General features: G+C 38.2%; 2 protein-coding genes across 4 annotated transcripts; both read right to left on the bottom strand.

Moving 5' to 3' along the window:
• Window positions 1-323: 323 nt before the first annotated feature.
• On the bottom strand, window positions 324-7,573 carry LOC112527854. 3 transcript variants are annotated; one of them, XM_025138689.1, is made up of 5 exons: window positions 6,005-7,569; window positions 2,588-3,024; window positions 1,569-2,404; window positions 914-1,472; window positions 324-714 (listed from the first exon to the last, which is right to left on the bottom strand). In XM_025138689.1, exons 1-4 carry the CDS (start codon window positions 7,526-7,528, stop codon window positions 916-918), a joined length of 3,354 nt encoding a protein of 1,117 aa, XP_024994457.1. In that variant the 5' UTR covers window positions 7,529-7,569; the 3' UTR covers window positions 324-714; window positions 914-915. The 3 variants fall into 3 exon arrangements, with proteins under 3 accessions (XP_024994457.1, XP_024994455.1, XP_024994456.1); XM_025138687.1 differs by having other exon boundaries at window positions 914-2,404; XM_025138688.1 differs by having other exon boundaries at window positions 324-2,404; window positions 6,005-7,573.
• Window positions 7,574-8,756: 1,183 nt separating this feature from the next.
• LOC112527456 (phosphomevalonate kinase, peroxisomal-like) lies at window positions 8,757-13,025 on the bottom strand. Its single transcript, XM_025138127.1, has 11 exons — window positions 12,951-13,025; window positions 12,810-12,869; window positions 12,517-12,658; window positions 11,700-11,791; window positions 11,433-11,542; window positions 11,268-11,320; window positions 10,723-11,094; window positions 10,480-10,584; window positions 10,143-10,370; window positions 9,646-9,768; window positions 8,757-9,100 (listed from the first exon to the last, which is right to left on the bottom strand). Exons 2-11 carry the CDS (start codon window positions 12,815-12,817, stop codon window positions 8,870-8,872), a joined length of 1,464 nt encoding a protein of 487 aa, XP_024993895.1. The 5' UTR covers window positions 12,818-12,869; window positions 12,951-13,025; the 3' UTR covers window positions 8,757-8,869.
• Window positions 13,026-13,540: the final 515 nt, after the last annotated feature.

Genomic DNA, 13,540 nt, shown 5'->3' with positions numbered 1-13,540 from the left:
ATCAAAAACAATATCATAAAACTTAATTAACTGCATATGTTTATATTATTTGGATGATAACAAACGTGTAATAGAGAACGGATAGGTTCCGTTTTATTGGATTCTAATTACGGTTGGTAAGCTTTAACACCAATGTAGGCATGGTGTAAACGAGTTATACTTGCTCATTTGCTGCTTTAAAGCGGACATAAGACCTATGAGAATCAAAAGTTGATTATAAACTCTGGAAGCCATGTACCATTAAAAAAACATATGGGGATATTAATTCACCGTCTAAAATACACTTGCAAAAAAGACCCAAATCATTAACACCTACAGGCAATGACAAAAATAGGCATTTACATTAACTTCAATAAAATTTTTGGCAAAATTATTGCAACTTTCATGAAGCCAGATGAAACGACAATAACAAATGGATAACCTTCAACCCCTGTATCACTACTTTCCACACCTGTTTTCTCCATATCTAGCAACACCACCTTCTATAACACCTATTTATCTATGCAAAACAGCTCAACTTTTCTGGTTTAAAGAACAACCTACAACACCATTTTTACGTCCGAGTCCGGTTCAAGTTGCACCAAGATCACTAATCTTGGCTTTGCGAAAAATGTCATTGTACACAGCCTTGTCCTTCGGCTTCACAAAGCACCCATGATCCAACCCATAACTTTCATGCCGCAAACGGAAAAACCACTCATTTCTTCAAGATCCCTAAGAAACCAGAATTCATCTTTACTCGATAAAGATTTGAGTAGCAATTTTGAGAAAAAATAATGATCGATCCAAACTAATTGTTTGATCAATCATCAGGGCTTAAGAACATTTGCCGTGAAAATCATTTCAAACTGCCAACAAATTATCACCAGAAAGCCATAGGATAAAAGAAAAGATATTTGTTAGAAAAGGTTACCTCTAAGCAAGAAACAGAGCTTCCAAATAATCATCAATATAAGCAAGGCACGGCCAATGATCCGTTCGGATGCGAACTAGGGTTGAGTCAATCCCAACTTCCATTTGAAAAAGAAGATGAGATGTTGGAGGAAGGAATATCAAAATATGAAAGCAACCAATGTTTCCTTTAGTGAGATGAAGATTATTCCCTCTGTCATCTTCTTCCTCATCGTACTTGAGATAAAGTGGGCCCTCGATCATATCTGAGTCCAAAGGGACGACATCAAGAGAAGAACCTGAAGTATCATCGTTCCAAATGATGTCCTTTATGATACCTCCATCTTTGACAATATTAATGAGCGTATCACCAATCACGTTAACAAGAAAAGGCGCCAAGTTCCTTTCAACAGCTCGAACTAACGAAGTTGCAGGAACATCAAGAAACTTGACGGATTGTGTTCCGTTGACAGCTGCAACGCCTTTACCTCCTTTTAACGGAAAGGTCTCTCTCCCAGTGCTGGATGAACTGCCACATGCTTCCCATAAAGCATTAAACAAATCTACGAAATATCCTGGAACTGCATCGTCAGTAATGTCGTCAGGAACAAGAGCTTTAAGAAACATGTCCTCAATACCAACAGTAATGCTCTGAAGATGACCACAAATGATCTGACCATTTTCGGCATTTGCTTCTATGGAGACATCAATAAGCCCTGGTGATGGTTCTCTCGGTTGCAATTCAATCAGAACTGGAGCTTTGAAGTTTTCATCATCTTCTTCTTCTTCAGGACTGTTGCCCACAGGAACAATATCTAGGGAATCGATTTGAGTGGAAGGTATATCGTTTTTTCCAGGTTCCCCGAGAAGAAACGGTATGCGATAAGGTTGAATAGACCCATATGGTGCTGAGGAAGAAAACTTGAGCACAGTAGCATATAATGCAGGAAGGACATCAACCCCAGAAGATCCATTAGCAAGCGAGTTATCTCCCCATACTCGATTAAAAGGTAAGGATTGGAAGCTCAAGGTACAGGATATTCCAATTTTAATACCTGCCATGTGTCTGAAATCAGGAATTAATGAAAAATGTCTCCTTAATATTCCAACGATCTCGGAAATCTTTGAATCTGTCACACGCAGAGGTTCACTGGGTCCTTCAATTGCAGGGATAATCGGGAAATCAATATTACCATCTGCTGTGTCTGGTTGCGCTGATGGGGTGTCGCTGTCCTTGATGACTTCCAGATAACGGGGCTTGTCACCACCAATGCCAAATGAAGTCAAAGACAAGGACCAAGATTGTTTGACCAATAGCGGTACTACTCGCTCAAGGTGGATGTAGGATGAAATTTCCTTCGATTTCTTAGAATCATAAGAAAATCGAGGAGACTGAACACTGAAGAACGAGCTGGAGTGAGAAGATGGTGAAATACCAGGAAGTTGATCCCCAGTACTCAGCAAGTGTCTGAGCTTCTTTCCGGGTACACAGAGCAGCATCCGCAAATATATTCTGAAAACACCACATATCAGTTTTGGAAAGATGATGCAATAGACTCCGTTAAGATTTTGGAAGTCCTAAAAGTTAAGTGTAGTGCAAACCATCTGGAATAAGGAATTTCTAACAATGAATTGAGACAAAATTATCATAATTTATGAGATATCAAAGTAGAGAAGAATTTTTGGTTCTTGATACCTTGCATTATCACGGACCTCCAGATCTGGAAAATGAAGGCAAGTGAATGCTAGGAGACGAGATAATCCGAGAAAGACTCTAGAGCTCTGGTGGTGCATCAGTATTGTTCGACAAAGAACGAGAACTTTACTTCCTTGAGACCATGATCTCAATCCTGTCTCTGGACCATGTTTTTCAACTAGAATACTCATGTATCTACCAAGCAGATCTAGCAATCCACCTGGTGGAACTGTATCACTTTCAGCAATTTTGCCAAAGAGTGGGAAATAAGATCCCAGTCTGTCAACATTAACCTTTGGAAGCAAATGATTGTCAAATGTCTGAAGCAAGCGCACTCCAAAACAGCGGTGCTTAGAACACCCTAGCAAGCGGTTGACGAAAGCTACGATGACAGGAATCAATCCCTGAGACTCTAAGGTCATTGTTACTAGCATCGTCTGCACAAGTTCAATGCATAAATATATGAATAATACCAATATAATCTCCACAGAATATGAAATACCAAAAGAACACCACCAGCAGCCTCTTTTCAAATCCAAATAACCACCTTTCAGATTTTGCAAAGATCAAAGCGATACGCAATTGTGGATAATCAACCATATAATTGAAGCACAGCTGCACAGGTGTCATTTTATATTCCAATAGAACAATGTAAGAAGAAATGGAAAGCCATTACAAGGTAGGAAATAGTTATCTAACCCCTAAAATGCCTCCTTTACTTGCTTTACATATATTTCATTTCGTTTGATGACCATTTGAATTGCACATGCATATAGCTGCATGTGAGGTCATTAGTTTAGCCTATAAGAAACTACCAAGCATCTGGCAAATAAGCTCTTACTTGTTAACTGATTCAATTCAAGGATTTACCTATCTAACCCATCAAAATTCTCCAATGAGATTTCTCATTCAGATTTCTGAAGCTAATAAGACCAGAACAAGCAACAGGCAAATATGAAACTCTTTATTTGGACCAACTTTGAATTGTTTGATAACACATCCACTTCAAAAAAGTTAATGAACCTATTTACATTATAATAACAAAATGGAAACAAGCACACACTCAATACACTCCTTGATAGGGATCCTTAATTTATTTTATTAGTTGAGTGTTTAGAACCCCTCGAGAACAGGTGCTTTCTCTACCCATCAATGACTTCCACAAAAAGCTTTAGAAGCGACCTAGACCATGTAAACTGTCATTTTTTTCACAGTATAAGTAGGACTCGTAATTTGTGGTAAAGGCTCCAGTAAACCTCCTACAGAAAGCAGTAGCCCTGCGGAAGACCATTCCTCATGACCTTTGCCTTCTCAACTTCAAAATCAGCTCCATCTCTGGAGACGCATGAAAGACGATGTTCTTTTTGGAAGGGTGTCCCAGGCCATGCCTGAACTAATTCTGGCAATTTGTGACTGCAAGATATCAGCCATGATAAACTCAGTGGCCACAATTGTTGTGTATGCCTGGAATTGAACCCTAGGCAGATGGATATTCCAGCACATGCCCCAGTACCTCAAACACTACGCCACAACCCTTGTGGTTAAAAAACGATGTCCTCTTGGACATAAGATCACTAAATCCAGCAAGTGCTTAGGTATAGGTGCCATAACTTGCTGTCTAAGGAGTTTGTTTTATACAGGGAAGCATTGGTACTCGTCTTAAAGCTATCATATCCACTAGGATGCAAAATTGGTATGGGTAAGCCCAGCGCAAACAAAAACTTATAACCATTTCCTTAAAATAAACAAAAACTCAAGGGAAAGGATACAGCTTACCTGATGCAGGTGCCGTTCCAATGTAACTTGGATGAGGCTCACATGGCTTAAGTGCAGGGAGAGAGATGGCTTGGAGGCTTTTATACATTAACATTTTGATACTTGAACTTTATGTGTGGTCAAAATCCTAGTCCAAATGCCAGAAACGAGAGAAGCCCCCGAAAACCTTTAAAGAACTTATACACTTCTCAAAACATAAAGATTTACCGTCAAAAGTAATTACACATTAGGTTCTGGTATTTTATTTGCCACATCTATCATGTGTTCTTTGAATCCGAGATAAACAATATAGTGTAACTTCATAGAACAAACAATTTTTTTACCATCATACATATATCAATAAATGTTCCTTCTCATTTGTGATAATAGGTGCTAAGGCAATGAATAGCTTAGTGAGGATCCTAAGAGGATTTCTCCACATGCTGATGAGGAGATTTTTGACAAGAACAACAAGTGTATGAAGTGGTTGGTCATCAAATGAAGACGATACGAGGAAGGCTAATGTAGAATTTGCTAGATTTCAAGAGCAATGTTTGTGTTTGGAAACTTAAAGAGTTTGCAAGATAGATGGGATAAGGAACCAAGTGTTTGAATTGCACAAGGCTTTCTATCACCTTTATTTTAATGTTAAGATCAAGTTCCTTCAATAACTATGTTCATCCTGACATTGTGAGAGAAACTGAAGTTATTATCCTTTCATCCTTCCCGAGAGAAGAGACAAGATGACTCCATAGAGAAAAACATATTTAGCATATCTGCACCTTTGGCTCTTATCAAGTAAAGATTCAGTCGGAGTTGAAGAGTTTCTTGAGGATGCAAGTTTTATCTAAACTGCTGAACAGCTAAAGGTAAAGTGATTATGCATCTTGGTACTTACACCAATCACTTCAATTTCTCCTGACTTCTTCCTCTCACATTAATCTTGATCCTACTCTTACCATCCCCGTGACAAGTCTCCATTCAACTAAGGTATACATATCTCAAACATTGCCCCTCATCCCTCAAAGGGTACCCATTTGGATCCATCTAATATCCAGGTTTCTCATTCAACAGATTCTTACTTGGCCAAGCTTTCGTATGTATACCAATGTGTTTAGTCTCCCAAAGAGCTAATGTCTTTACTCATGTTTTCTATGTTCATCCAGATGCTAGTTACAACAAAATGTGTAAGACCCTCAATTTCATATAGGAGTTTCACCTTTTTCCTGAAGCAAGATGTATGTAAGTCAATGTTCCCTCCATTCCAAGATAAGCGTCAAAGTTTACTTTACCACTATTCTGATACCACTTTTTGCTAGTTAAGCTTGTTGAATGCTTAGATCACTGCCCCACATAAATTTGAAGAAGTTCATTCAAGTTGACCACAAGTCCTTAAATGTGTATCTATAGATTCTGAATCATCATTGGCCCTAAAGGGTGACAGGGGACCTTTCACATGAAATAGCAGGGTATCATTTTTCTAGCATGCCATGGTATTGAAACTTGTTTTAGATAAACCAGTACTTGGTGAGGCTATTAAACCAAACTAAGTGGCAAAAATTGCAACTCAAAAATGTGGCAGATGAATATCTACAGTTGTTTACAATGAATATATACCTAATCAAAAAGCAGAACATAGCAATGAAAGGTCTTACATTGTACCTCTGAAGCATGGAAGATTTTAGACTCCATGAGATCTCTGGTGGGAGAATCAGTATCAGAATGAGAAGAGGCACCTATCAAAAGTTTATGGAAGGTGCGAAAGGCGACTGAAGTTTCTGTGCTCCATGGTGGCAACCACTTGAAACCGGATACAGACTCAAGACCATCTTCAAATAGCTTCACCACAGGCACTTCAGAGTTGCCTACATCTGAAACCATTTGACCATTTGCATCGGCCAATCTAGACATGTCAAGTAATATTGAGCAATATGCAATCAAGTCGAGCTTCAAAGCTTTTAAAGAAAGGGGGTCGAATACAGTCGGATAAAATCGCAAAGCTGTCGCAAAAATCTTCTCTTTGATGACCTTTCTCTTTGACATCACCAATCCCAAGAAGCCCAATAGCCAATGAAGTGCAAGCAATCTAAAAACCAAAACATGTTGTGTTTCCCTTGAAATTAGCAAAAGACGACTGACAACTTCATTTTCTTGTCCATTAAATGCTTCCGGAAATTGTAAATACATCCCTAGGAATGCATGGCAGAGCAGCATATCGAATGTATAAAGCAACCCAGAAAACTGTACCTTCAACAAAGAAGCCTGCAACTCCAATGCCACTGCCACCGGCATTATAATGGACATGAACTCAAATAATCCAAATGGAGTCAAATATTGAGGCCACTCAAGTAAGAAAGACATTACCCTCCTCAATTCCTTAACCGCTAAACCAGAATTTTCTCTCGCCGAACCTCCCCCAGTCAAAAACAGAGGAACATTAAATGGTGTCAACGGAATTGAAGTACTAAGCATTGAAACGTTTACCTTCGAAATCACTATACCATGAACCACGTTTGCTAGCATCAACACATAGCTTTGAGCGACATGAGTTTTCTCACTTTGACATAATCCCCATAAATGCCCAGCAATTTCTGATAACAAACTAGGGCATTCTCTCTCTAATTCTCTCAAACACTCGCATGCAGCACCGCGTAGTTGTCGGTCTATTCCATGGTTCGGGCGGTTCACCACCGTCAACAGCACATCGATCAAACCCTCGAGTTGACTAGTATAAGTAAAATTAGGGGTTTTACTATCATCAGTGTTATCAATGGTAAACAAGATGAATATAGATGTAGTTGATACGAGTAACTGTTCTTTGAGAGAATAAGTGATTGAAATGCCATCGACTGGAGAATTGATGACGGAGCGCAGTGTTTCGAGGAACCGAATTAGGGTTTGTTCGGTTTCTGAATTGGATTCCGGCAAGGGAAAGAAAGTAATAAGGTATTCTTCAAGGAAGACGATGAGGTGGAGCTTGAGGTTGAGTGGGAGGTCTTTGCGGATGATGGAGGAGAGAGCGAGGTCGACAAGAGGGAAACCAGTGTAGTTCAACGTGATCCAACGTTCACGGCGGGATCCACCGTATTGATGGTCGTCGATTAAGAGCTCCCATTCTTGCGACGTTAGGTGTTTCAGCGGTGTCGGCGCCGGTGCCGGATTGTTCTCCATTTCGGCCGTGTTCATCCGTTTTCCTTCGTTTTGTAGATGGGCAGTTTAGTTTACATATAGACAATTTTAGTCCCTGAAGTTTTAGACTTGTTATAACTTGGACCATATCCAATCGAAATTGCTAAATTTCATCACTCATCCGTCATCATATATCTGCGAATAACGTGTGTTTGACCTGAGGTGATCAAAAACCAGACGAACCCGATCAACCCAATGCAAAATAACTCAACCTGAAGCAACCCGATGTTTAATCGAGTTGTAAAATTGTCAAACCGTAAGTATTTGGTTGATATTGGGTTACTATTATTTGAACCCAACCCAACCCGATGAATCCGATATCTTTTTATTTCTTGGATTTAATATGATTGTTGAATTTCTATTAATATATACATTAGACAATTATACTATCATTTATGCTTTTCATATACACATATTTTCAATCTATTCACATCTCTATATAACTCATTCATATATATGTTCAGTAACTGTAAACATATATATGTAAATTGAGAAAATTAACTGAATGTGATATATGTAAGAAATATAGATAAGTTGTATCAAATGGTTGATGATGAAAAAAAATTATGAGTAAGAAAATAACATATTCAAGGTAAAAACAATATTTTAATGTACCAAAGTATCAACCCGACCAACCTGTACGGGTTGGGTTAAGATTTTTTCAAACCGCAAGCATTGGATTGGGTTGTTCAAATGTCTTCAACCCAACCCATGAGCACCCTATGTTTGACCATGAATATGATGGGCAATCCGGTTAATTATAATTGAAATTTTGTTTTTTATCGAGTTCTTGTAAACGGTAACGGTTCTTGATTTATTTTTGTTTTGAGATTATGTATATGAGAGAATCGAAGTGGCTCTTAGTTTAATCTCCTATCCTATGTTGGCTAAGAAGAGTTATGCTCAAAATCACACTCGATTCATTTTTCAAATCTTGCTGTGCGGGCCACAAATGCCCTACCGAGAGCACAAATCCTAGAACAAAACGAGAGGAAGAAACAAAAAAAAAATGTCAAATATTGTTTCAGGTGTTCTCGTGTTTTTATAGAATGATACCGTTCTCATTTGAACCCTTCCATGTTCATTAATCAACACATACGTGAAACAAATGCTCAGACCACAGCTCCCAGATGGATGCACATTTGCCATTTTCTAGCAAATGGAGTTAAGAATAACTTGGTATCTTGTAAAGCTGGGACCTTACTTCATTCAAACTAAAGAATAATGCCTAAGAAACGATTAGAAGTTCAGAAAATTTCATACACTCGGAAGTTGAAAGACTTAAACATACAACGAACTTGAAGAAACATCTAAAACAACCGATAAGAATGGCCATAATTACTTGGCCCGAGGATCATCAGTCTCTAAAGAAACACCACTAGGATCTTCCCTCACTAGCAAGGCCAAAACGTTGTGCAAATTCCATACTTTGGTTAGATTAGTACTCGAGTCGCTTAGAGTAACAGCGAAAACAGCATCAAATCCACCTGCACCAGGAACTCCAGCCAACAACACACCTTCTGTGTTCATGGTCACATCCAGGAGTTGAGTCTGAGATTCAGGTTCAATCTGCAAATCCAGATATCATGTTCAAGTTCGGAAAGAAAACTTGATTAATAAATGAGCATATGGAATAATAGAACTGTTAAAAAGAGGCACTCTATCCTGAATGTGAGTCTTAGTTTTTCTTCCTGTTCTAATAGTTAGTTTTACTGCTTTCTGTTCCCTTGGTTTTTTCTTCGCTGCATCTGTTGCTTGTTGCCTACACTCTTCTGCTACTTTTCTCACTTGTATCCTCGTATTTTTTTGTTTTGCAAGGCCGGGTTTTCATGGAAACGTCTTTGGGATAGAGGCAGGTCAGTGTACATCCTACCTCTGGACCCTACATCTGTCAGCGATATACTGAGTTTGTTTTGGTTAGGTTTTAAACTGGAGGTGCTCTCAACCTGGAAAGCCTTACAAAATGCTAGAAACTGGAAAATAAATGCAGTTACAGCTGTCATTACTTAATCTTGAATTTGGATAACTTGGTTTGACATTTGAAGTCACATCATGATTTTTTTTGAAGAAGTGATGCATTTAACAGAGAGAAAGTAAAACAAGTTAAGACTGACCGGGATGCCTGCAGCCTCGCCCATCTGTCGCATGTGGCATCGGATGCTAAGCATGACATCTCTAGCACCCAATAGCGCTTTAACGATTTCTAAATGACTTGCTTCACAGAACTTCTCAATCCACTGCTCAAGCAATAAATCTTGTTAGACCAATTTAATTGACAATAAGAAAACAATTTTAATAGAAAGAACTTGGAGCTACAAAGATTTTATAAAAGAAAGAGGTTCTTGTAATTATAGTTGGTAATTATGTAGCTTCTGCAGTTTAAAAAATATCAGTAGACAATTTGTTTCAATTTTTAACATGCTACTAAGCCAAACCAAACACGCCCGGTATATCCCACCCTGGAGGTGGGGTCAGGGTGAGATGTATGCAGACCTGTCATCTACCCCAAAAGGTAGAGTGGTTGTTTCTGTAACCCCCCCCCCCCCCCCCCCCCGGGGGGGCAACTCTTTTAACATTTTCTAGGGTAACTAAATGGAAGTAAAGGACTAACCTTCTCTGATTTGAACCTGCTGCAGCTGTCGATGACAGCTTTATATGAATCCCATTGGTCTGCAGCCAATTTGCTTAACAAATTCAACTGTGCTTCGAGTGCTGAATTTGCCTCTGACAACTTGTTCCATGTCTCCTGGGACTTTTGTGGGTCAGATTTTTGCCATTTCTTGACAGCACCAACCATCGATGGTGTGGATGATCCTCCACTTCCTGGTTCTCCCAGTATCTGCAAAAATCTTTCTTAGTACTTTGTACAAACAAGAAACAAACACAGAAAATCTTAGAAATGCAGTATTCACATTTAGCTACAATCTGAGAGGTTTTAGCATATTTACCAGATTCATTAATGGTGGCAAGGAGAATTTAGTCCTCTCATGATCCCATTTGCCTCTCAAGACTTCACCAATTACTTCCTCTAACGGTGTGGTAGAGACAGTTTCCTGCGAATGCCGATGATGAAACAATATTGTTAAATTCAATAACAGTAACATATTCTAGAGCTAATCTTTTAGTTGATATACATGTAATATATATATATATATATATATAGAGAGAGANGGGAGAGAAGAGTATAGGACCTGAGCTGAAGAAATGACATTTGGTGAAAAGCGGACGTAACGATGACTTCCATACACAGCAGAACTAACATCAAACCCACTCCCAACTTTTCCTTGAGCAATGCAGTGAGCAGTTTGAGCGATCATATGCACAAAATCAAGATGCTCACTCTTTTGATTTAAACTGCCATGTGAAAGATCAACAACCCCAAGGTAATTTAGCAAAGCAGCTACTACAGCAGTTGTCATAGCTGCAGATGATCCTAATCCAGTTTTTGCAACTTCAGGCTTGCAGCTTTTTACATTTGATTCTTCAGCATTGAAAGTAATTGATGTGAATGGTGGAAGAGAAGCCAAAGATTCTGGGGTTAAAGGGAGCCCACGTCCTTCAATCTAAAATGGTACAAGTGGTCAGTTCCTTTTCGATGTAAAAATCAACTAGCGATAAGTCAAATATACAAACATTCAAAAAATTCATGAAATTTTCCATTTTCATTTTCATTTGAAATTAAATTATTAAGCCAACCTCAAAATGCAATAGATCATTCTGCAAGTTGGATATATACCTGATTCCGATATGAATAGAAGTCATTGCAACCTAAGATAGTAATTTCCATACCTGCATAACTGATCGGTTAGTCATAAGAATGTTGTCATTTTATTCAGTAAAGTCTGCAAATATGAACCCCACTTCATTTACAGAATAAAACAACAAAACCATGAAGTTTTACCTCGTAACAGTACTTTATGCAATTCATTCTTCTTATTCTTGTCCAGTGTAGCATATGCTGCTGCTATGGAATATTGGACTGCATACTCAACAAAAGGGTTCCTTGATTCACTGAGATATAAGCAGAAGTTGATGAAGATCAGTGATAAGACTTTAACCATGTCTTCAGAGACCAAAACCGTCAACATTTTCTTTATTAAGGGTGGGTTTATAATCATTTACTGTTATTCAGCATACAATGTTGTAAACGTTCAATCAAAACACTTGCCTCGAACACTCAAGTCTGAAATCTTTTAGTGACATTTTGTATGTAGTTTCTCTTGACATCTGAGGAGAATTAACCTTCAGATCCATCCACTCCTGAAACATAACGAGAATCATGTAGCACAGTTATTCCAACCTAAAAATATTATTTGTCCGTAAGCAAAAGAAACGAGGACTATGATACCTTACTGCTAAAGCATAGTGGACTTGATCCTTTCTTACTAAGAAGACAAAATGTAGTAATTGAGGACACCCAAGATTATGTAATGCTAGCATAAAATAACTAATCGGATCTATATTATGTTGTAGACTGTAAGGCTCTTTTAGTGAGAGATTCAAAGGGGTTTCACAAATCCTAAGTGGTATCAAAACCGGGATCTACCACATCTAGGGAGTCGACACACTCTTTCGCCTCCGTTCTAGGGAGCACAATCTAACCTCCATTTAAGGTGGCGTGTTGGAGTCCCACGCCAGCTAAATACATACTATCAAACCTTTGTGTGTGTGCATGTGTGTGTATATATATGTCGGAACCTCCTTTCTCACTATAAGGGCTCTTTTAGAGAAAGATTCAAAGGGGTTTCACATATCCTAGCATGTACCCTGTATGATTATCTATATCTAGTCAATTTTTCCTCATTGGCACGTGAAAGTGTTGCAATATGCCTTTGGCATAACTTTTCTATCTTATCTAGCTATGAAGACCAATATATACCTTTATCATTAATAATAACACCCCAAAATGTATAAGATTGTTTATAGTCTGATTATTTCAATACTAGAAGAAAGAGAAAACAAAATGTAAAGAAAAGATCACTCACAGTATCAGATTCCAGTTGATCATAAAGTGGCTTAAGAATTGCATAAAATCGAGCATTTGTACTGAGCACAATTCCTGCATTCGGCCTCTCCAATACCAAATAACCACCAGTCATCAGTACCTTCCCAGGAGCAGAAGCAATCCTAGAAAACGATCAAAAATCAAATTTCAACAACAAATTTCAAGTTAGATCACAAATAAAGTTTATTACGACTTCAATCCACCCCAAACCAGTCATTCACACCAACCAACCCACCACAAATAACCAGAACAGAGAAGATATTATCAACTTACACGGCCATCTTTCACGAATTCTCAGTCTGCGTTTGAAAGATTGAACTGAACTGGAACGAACTGCAAACGTAGTAAAACCCCAATTATATTCGTTCAAAAACGTAATTTGATCAGTAGATGAGACACTGGTATTCATCTTACCCAGAAAAGCGAAGGATGGTCGGCGGGAGAAACAAGCTGATTGGGACGAGGGAGAGAACAGCAACAGCGGCAGCCATAGTCATAGCCATAGTTTGTTGTTAATATAGTTATTGACGTTTCAAACTCGCGTCGCTGCTTGGCGAGAGGGCCCACAGTCACACTCTTCACAACTTCCACATTTTAATGCTGGTGGCGATTAAAATAGTGTATAAATCAGCAGGTCTTCTTTGAATACTCCAAAACTGACTCATCATTTGCTGCAAAAATCATCAAATTGTTTTGTTATTCATAATCACTTCTTCAAGAAATATGTGTTATCGGTCTATATGTATAACGTGAAAAGCATAATAATAAAAGGTCCTCACATTTGGATACAGATTATGATAAGATGCATCAGATCAATCCTTATATTAAATACGATTTATGGATGGTTTTGAGATTAAGAATGATCAAAGTCCAGATTATAATTTAATTAGGTTTAATAAGGAAATAATTTATTTTTGATTTAATAGTATAATTTTTATAAAGATAATAATTAAGTACTCTGTTAGAAGACAATGATTATCCTAATTATATTTTAGATTTTTTAT

Source organism: Cynara cardunculus (genome assembly GCF_001531365.2).
Source record: "Cynara cardunculus var. scolymus isolate 2C chromosome LG 15, CcrdV1, whole genome shotgun sequence".
Taxonomy (NCBI): Eukaryota; Viridiplantae; Streptophyta; class Magnoliopsida; order Asterales; family Asteraceae; genus Cynara; species Cynara cardunculus.
The sequence above is the reverse complement of the archived record's forward strand: the minus strand, read 5'-3'. Positions and strand labels throughout refer to the sequence as shown.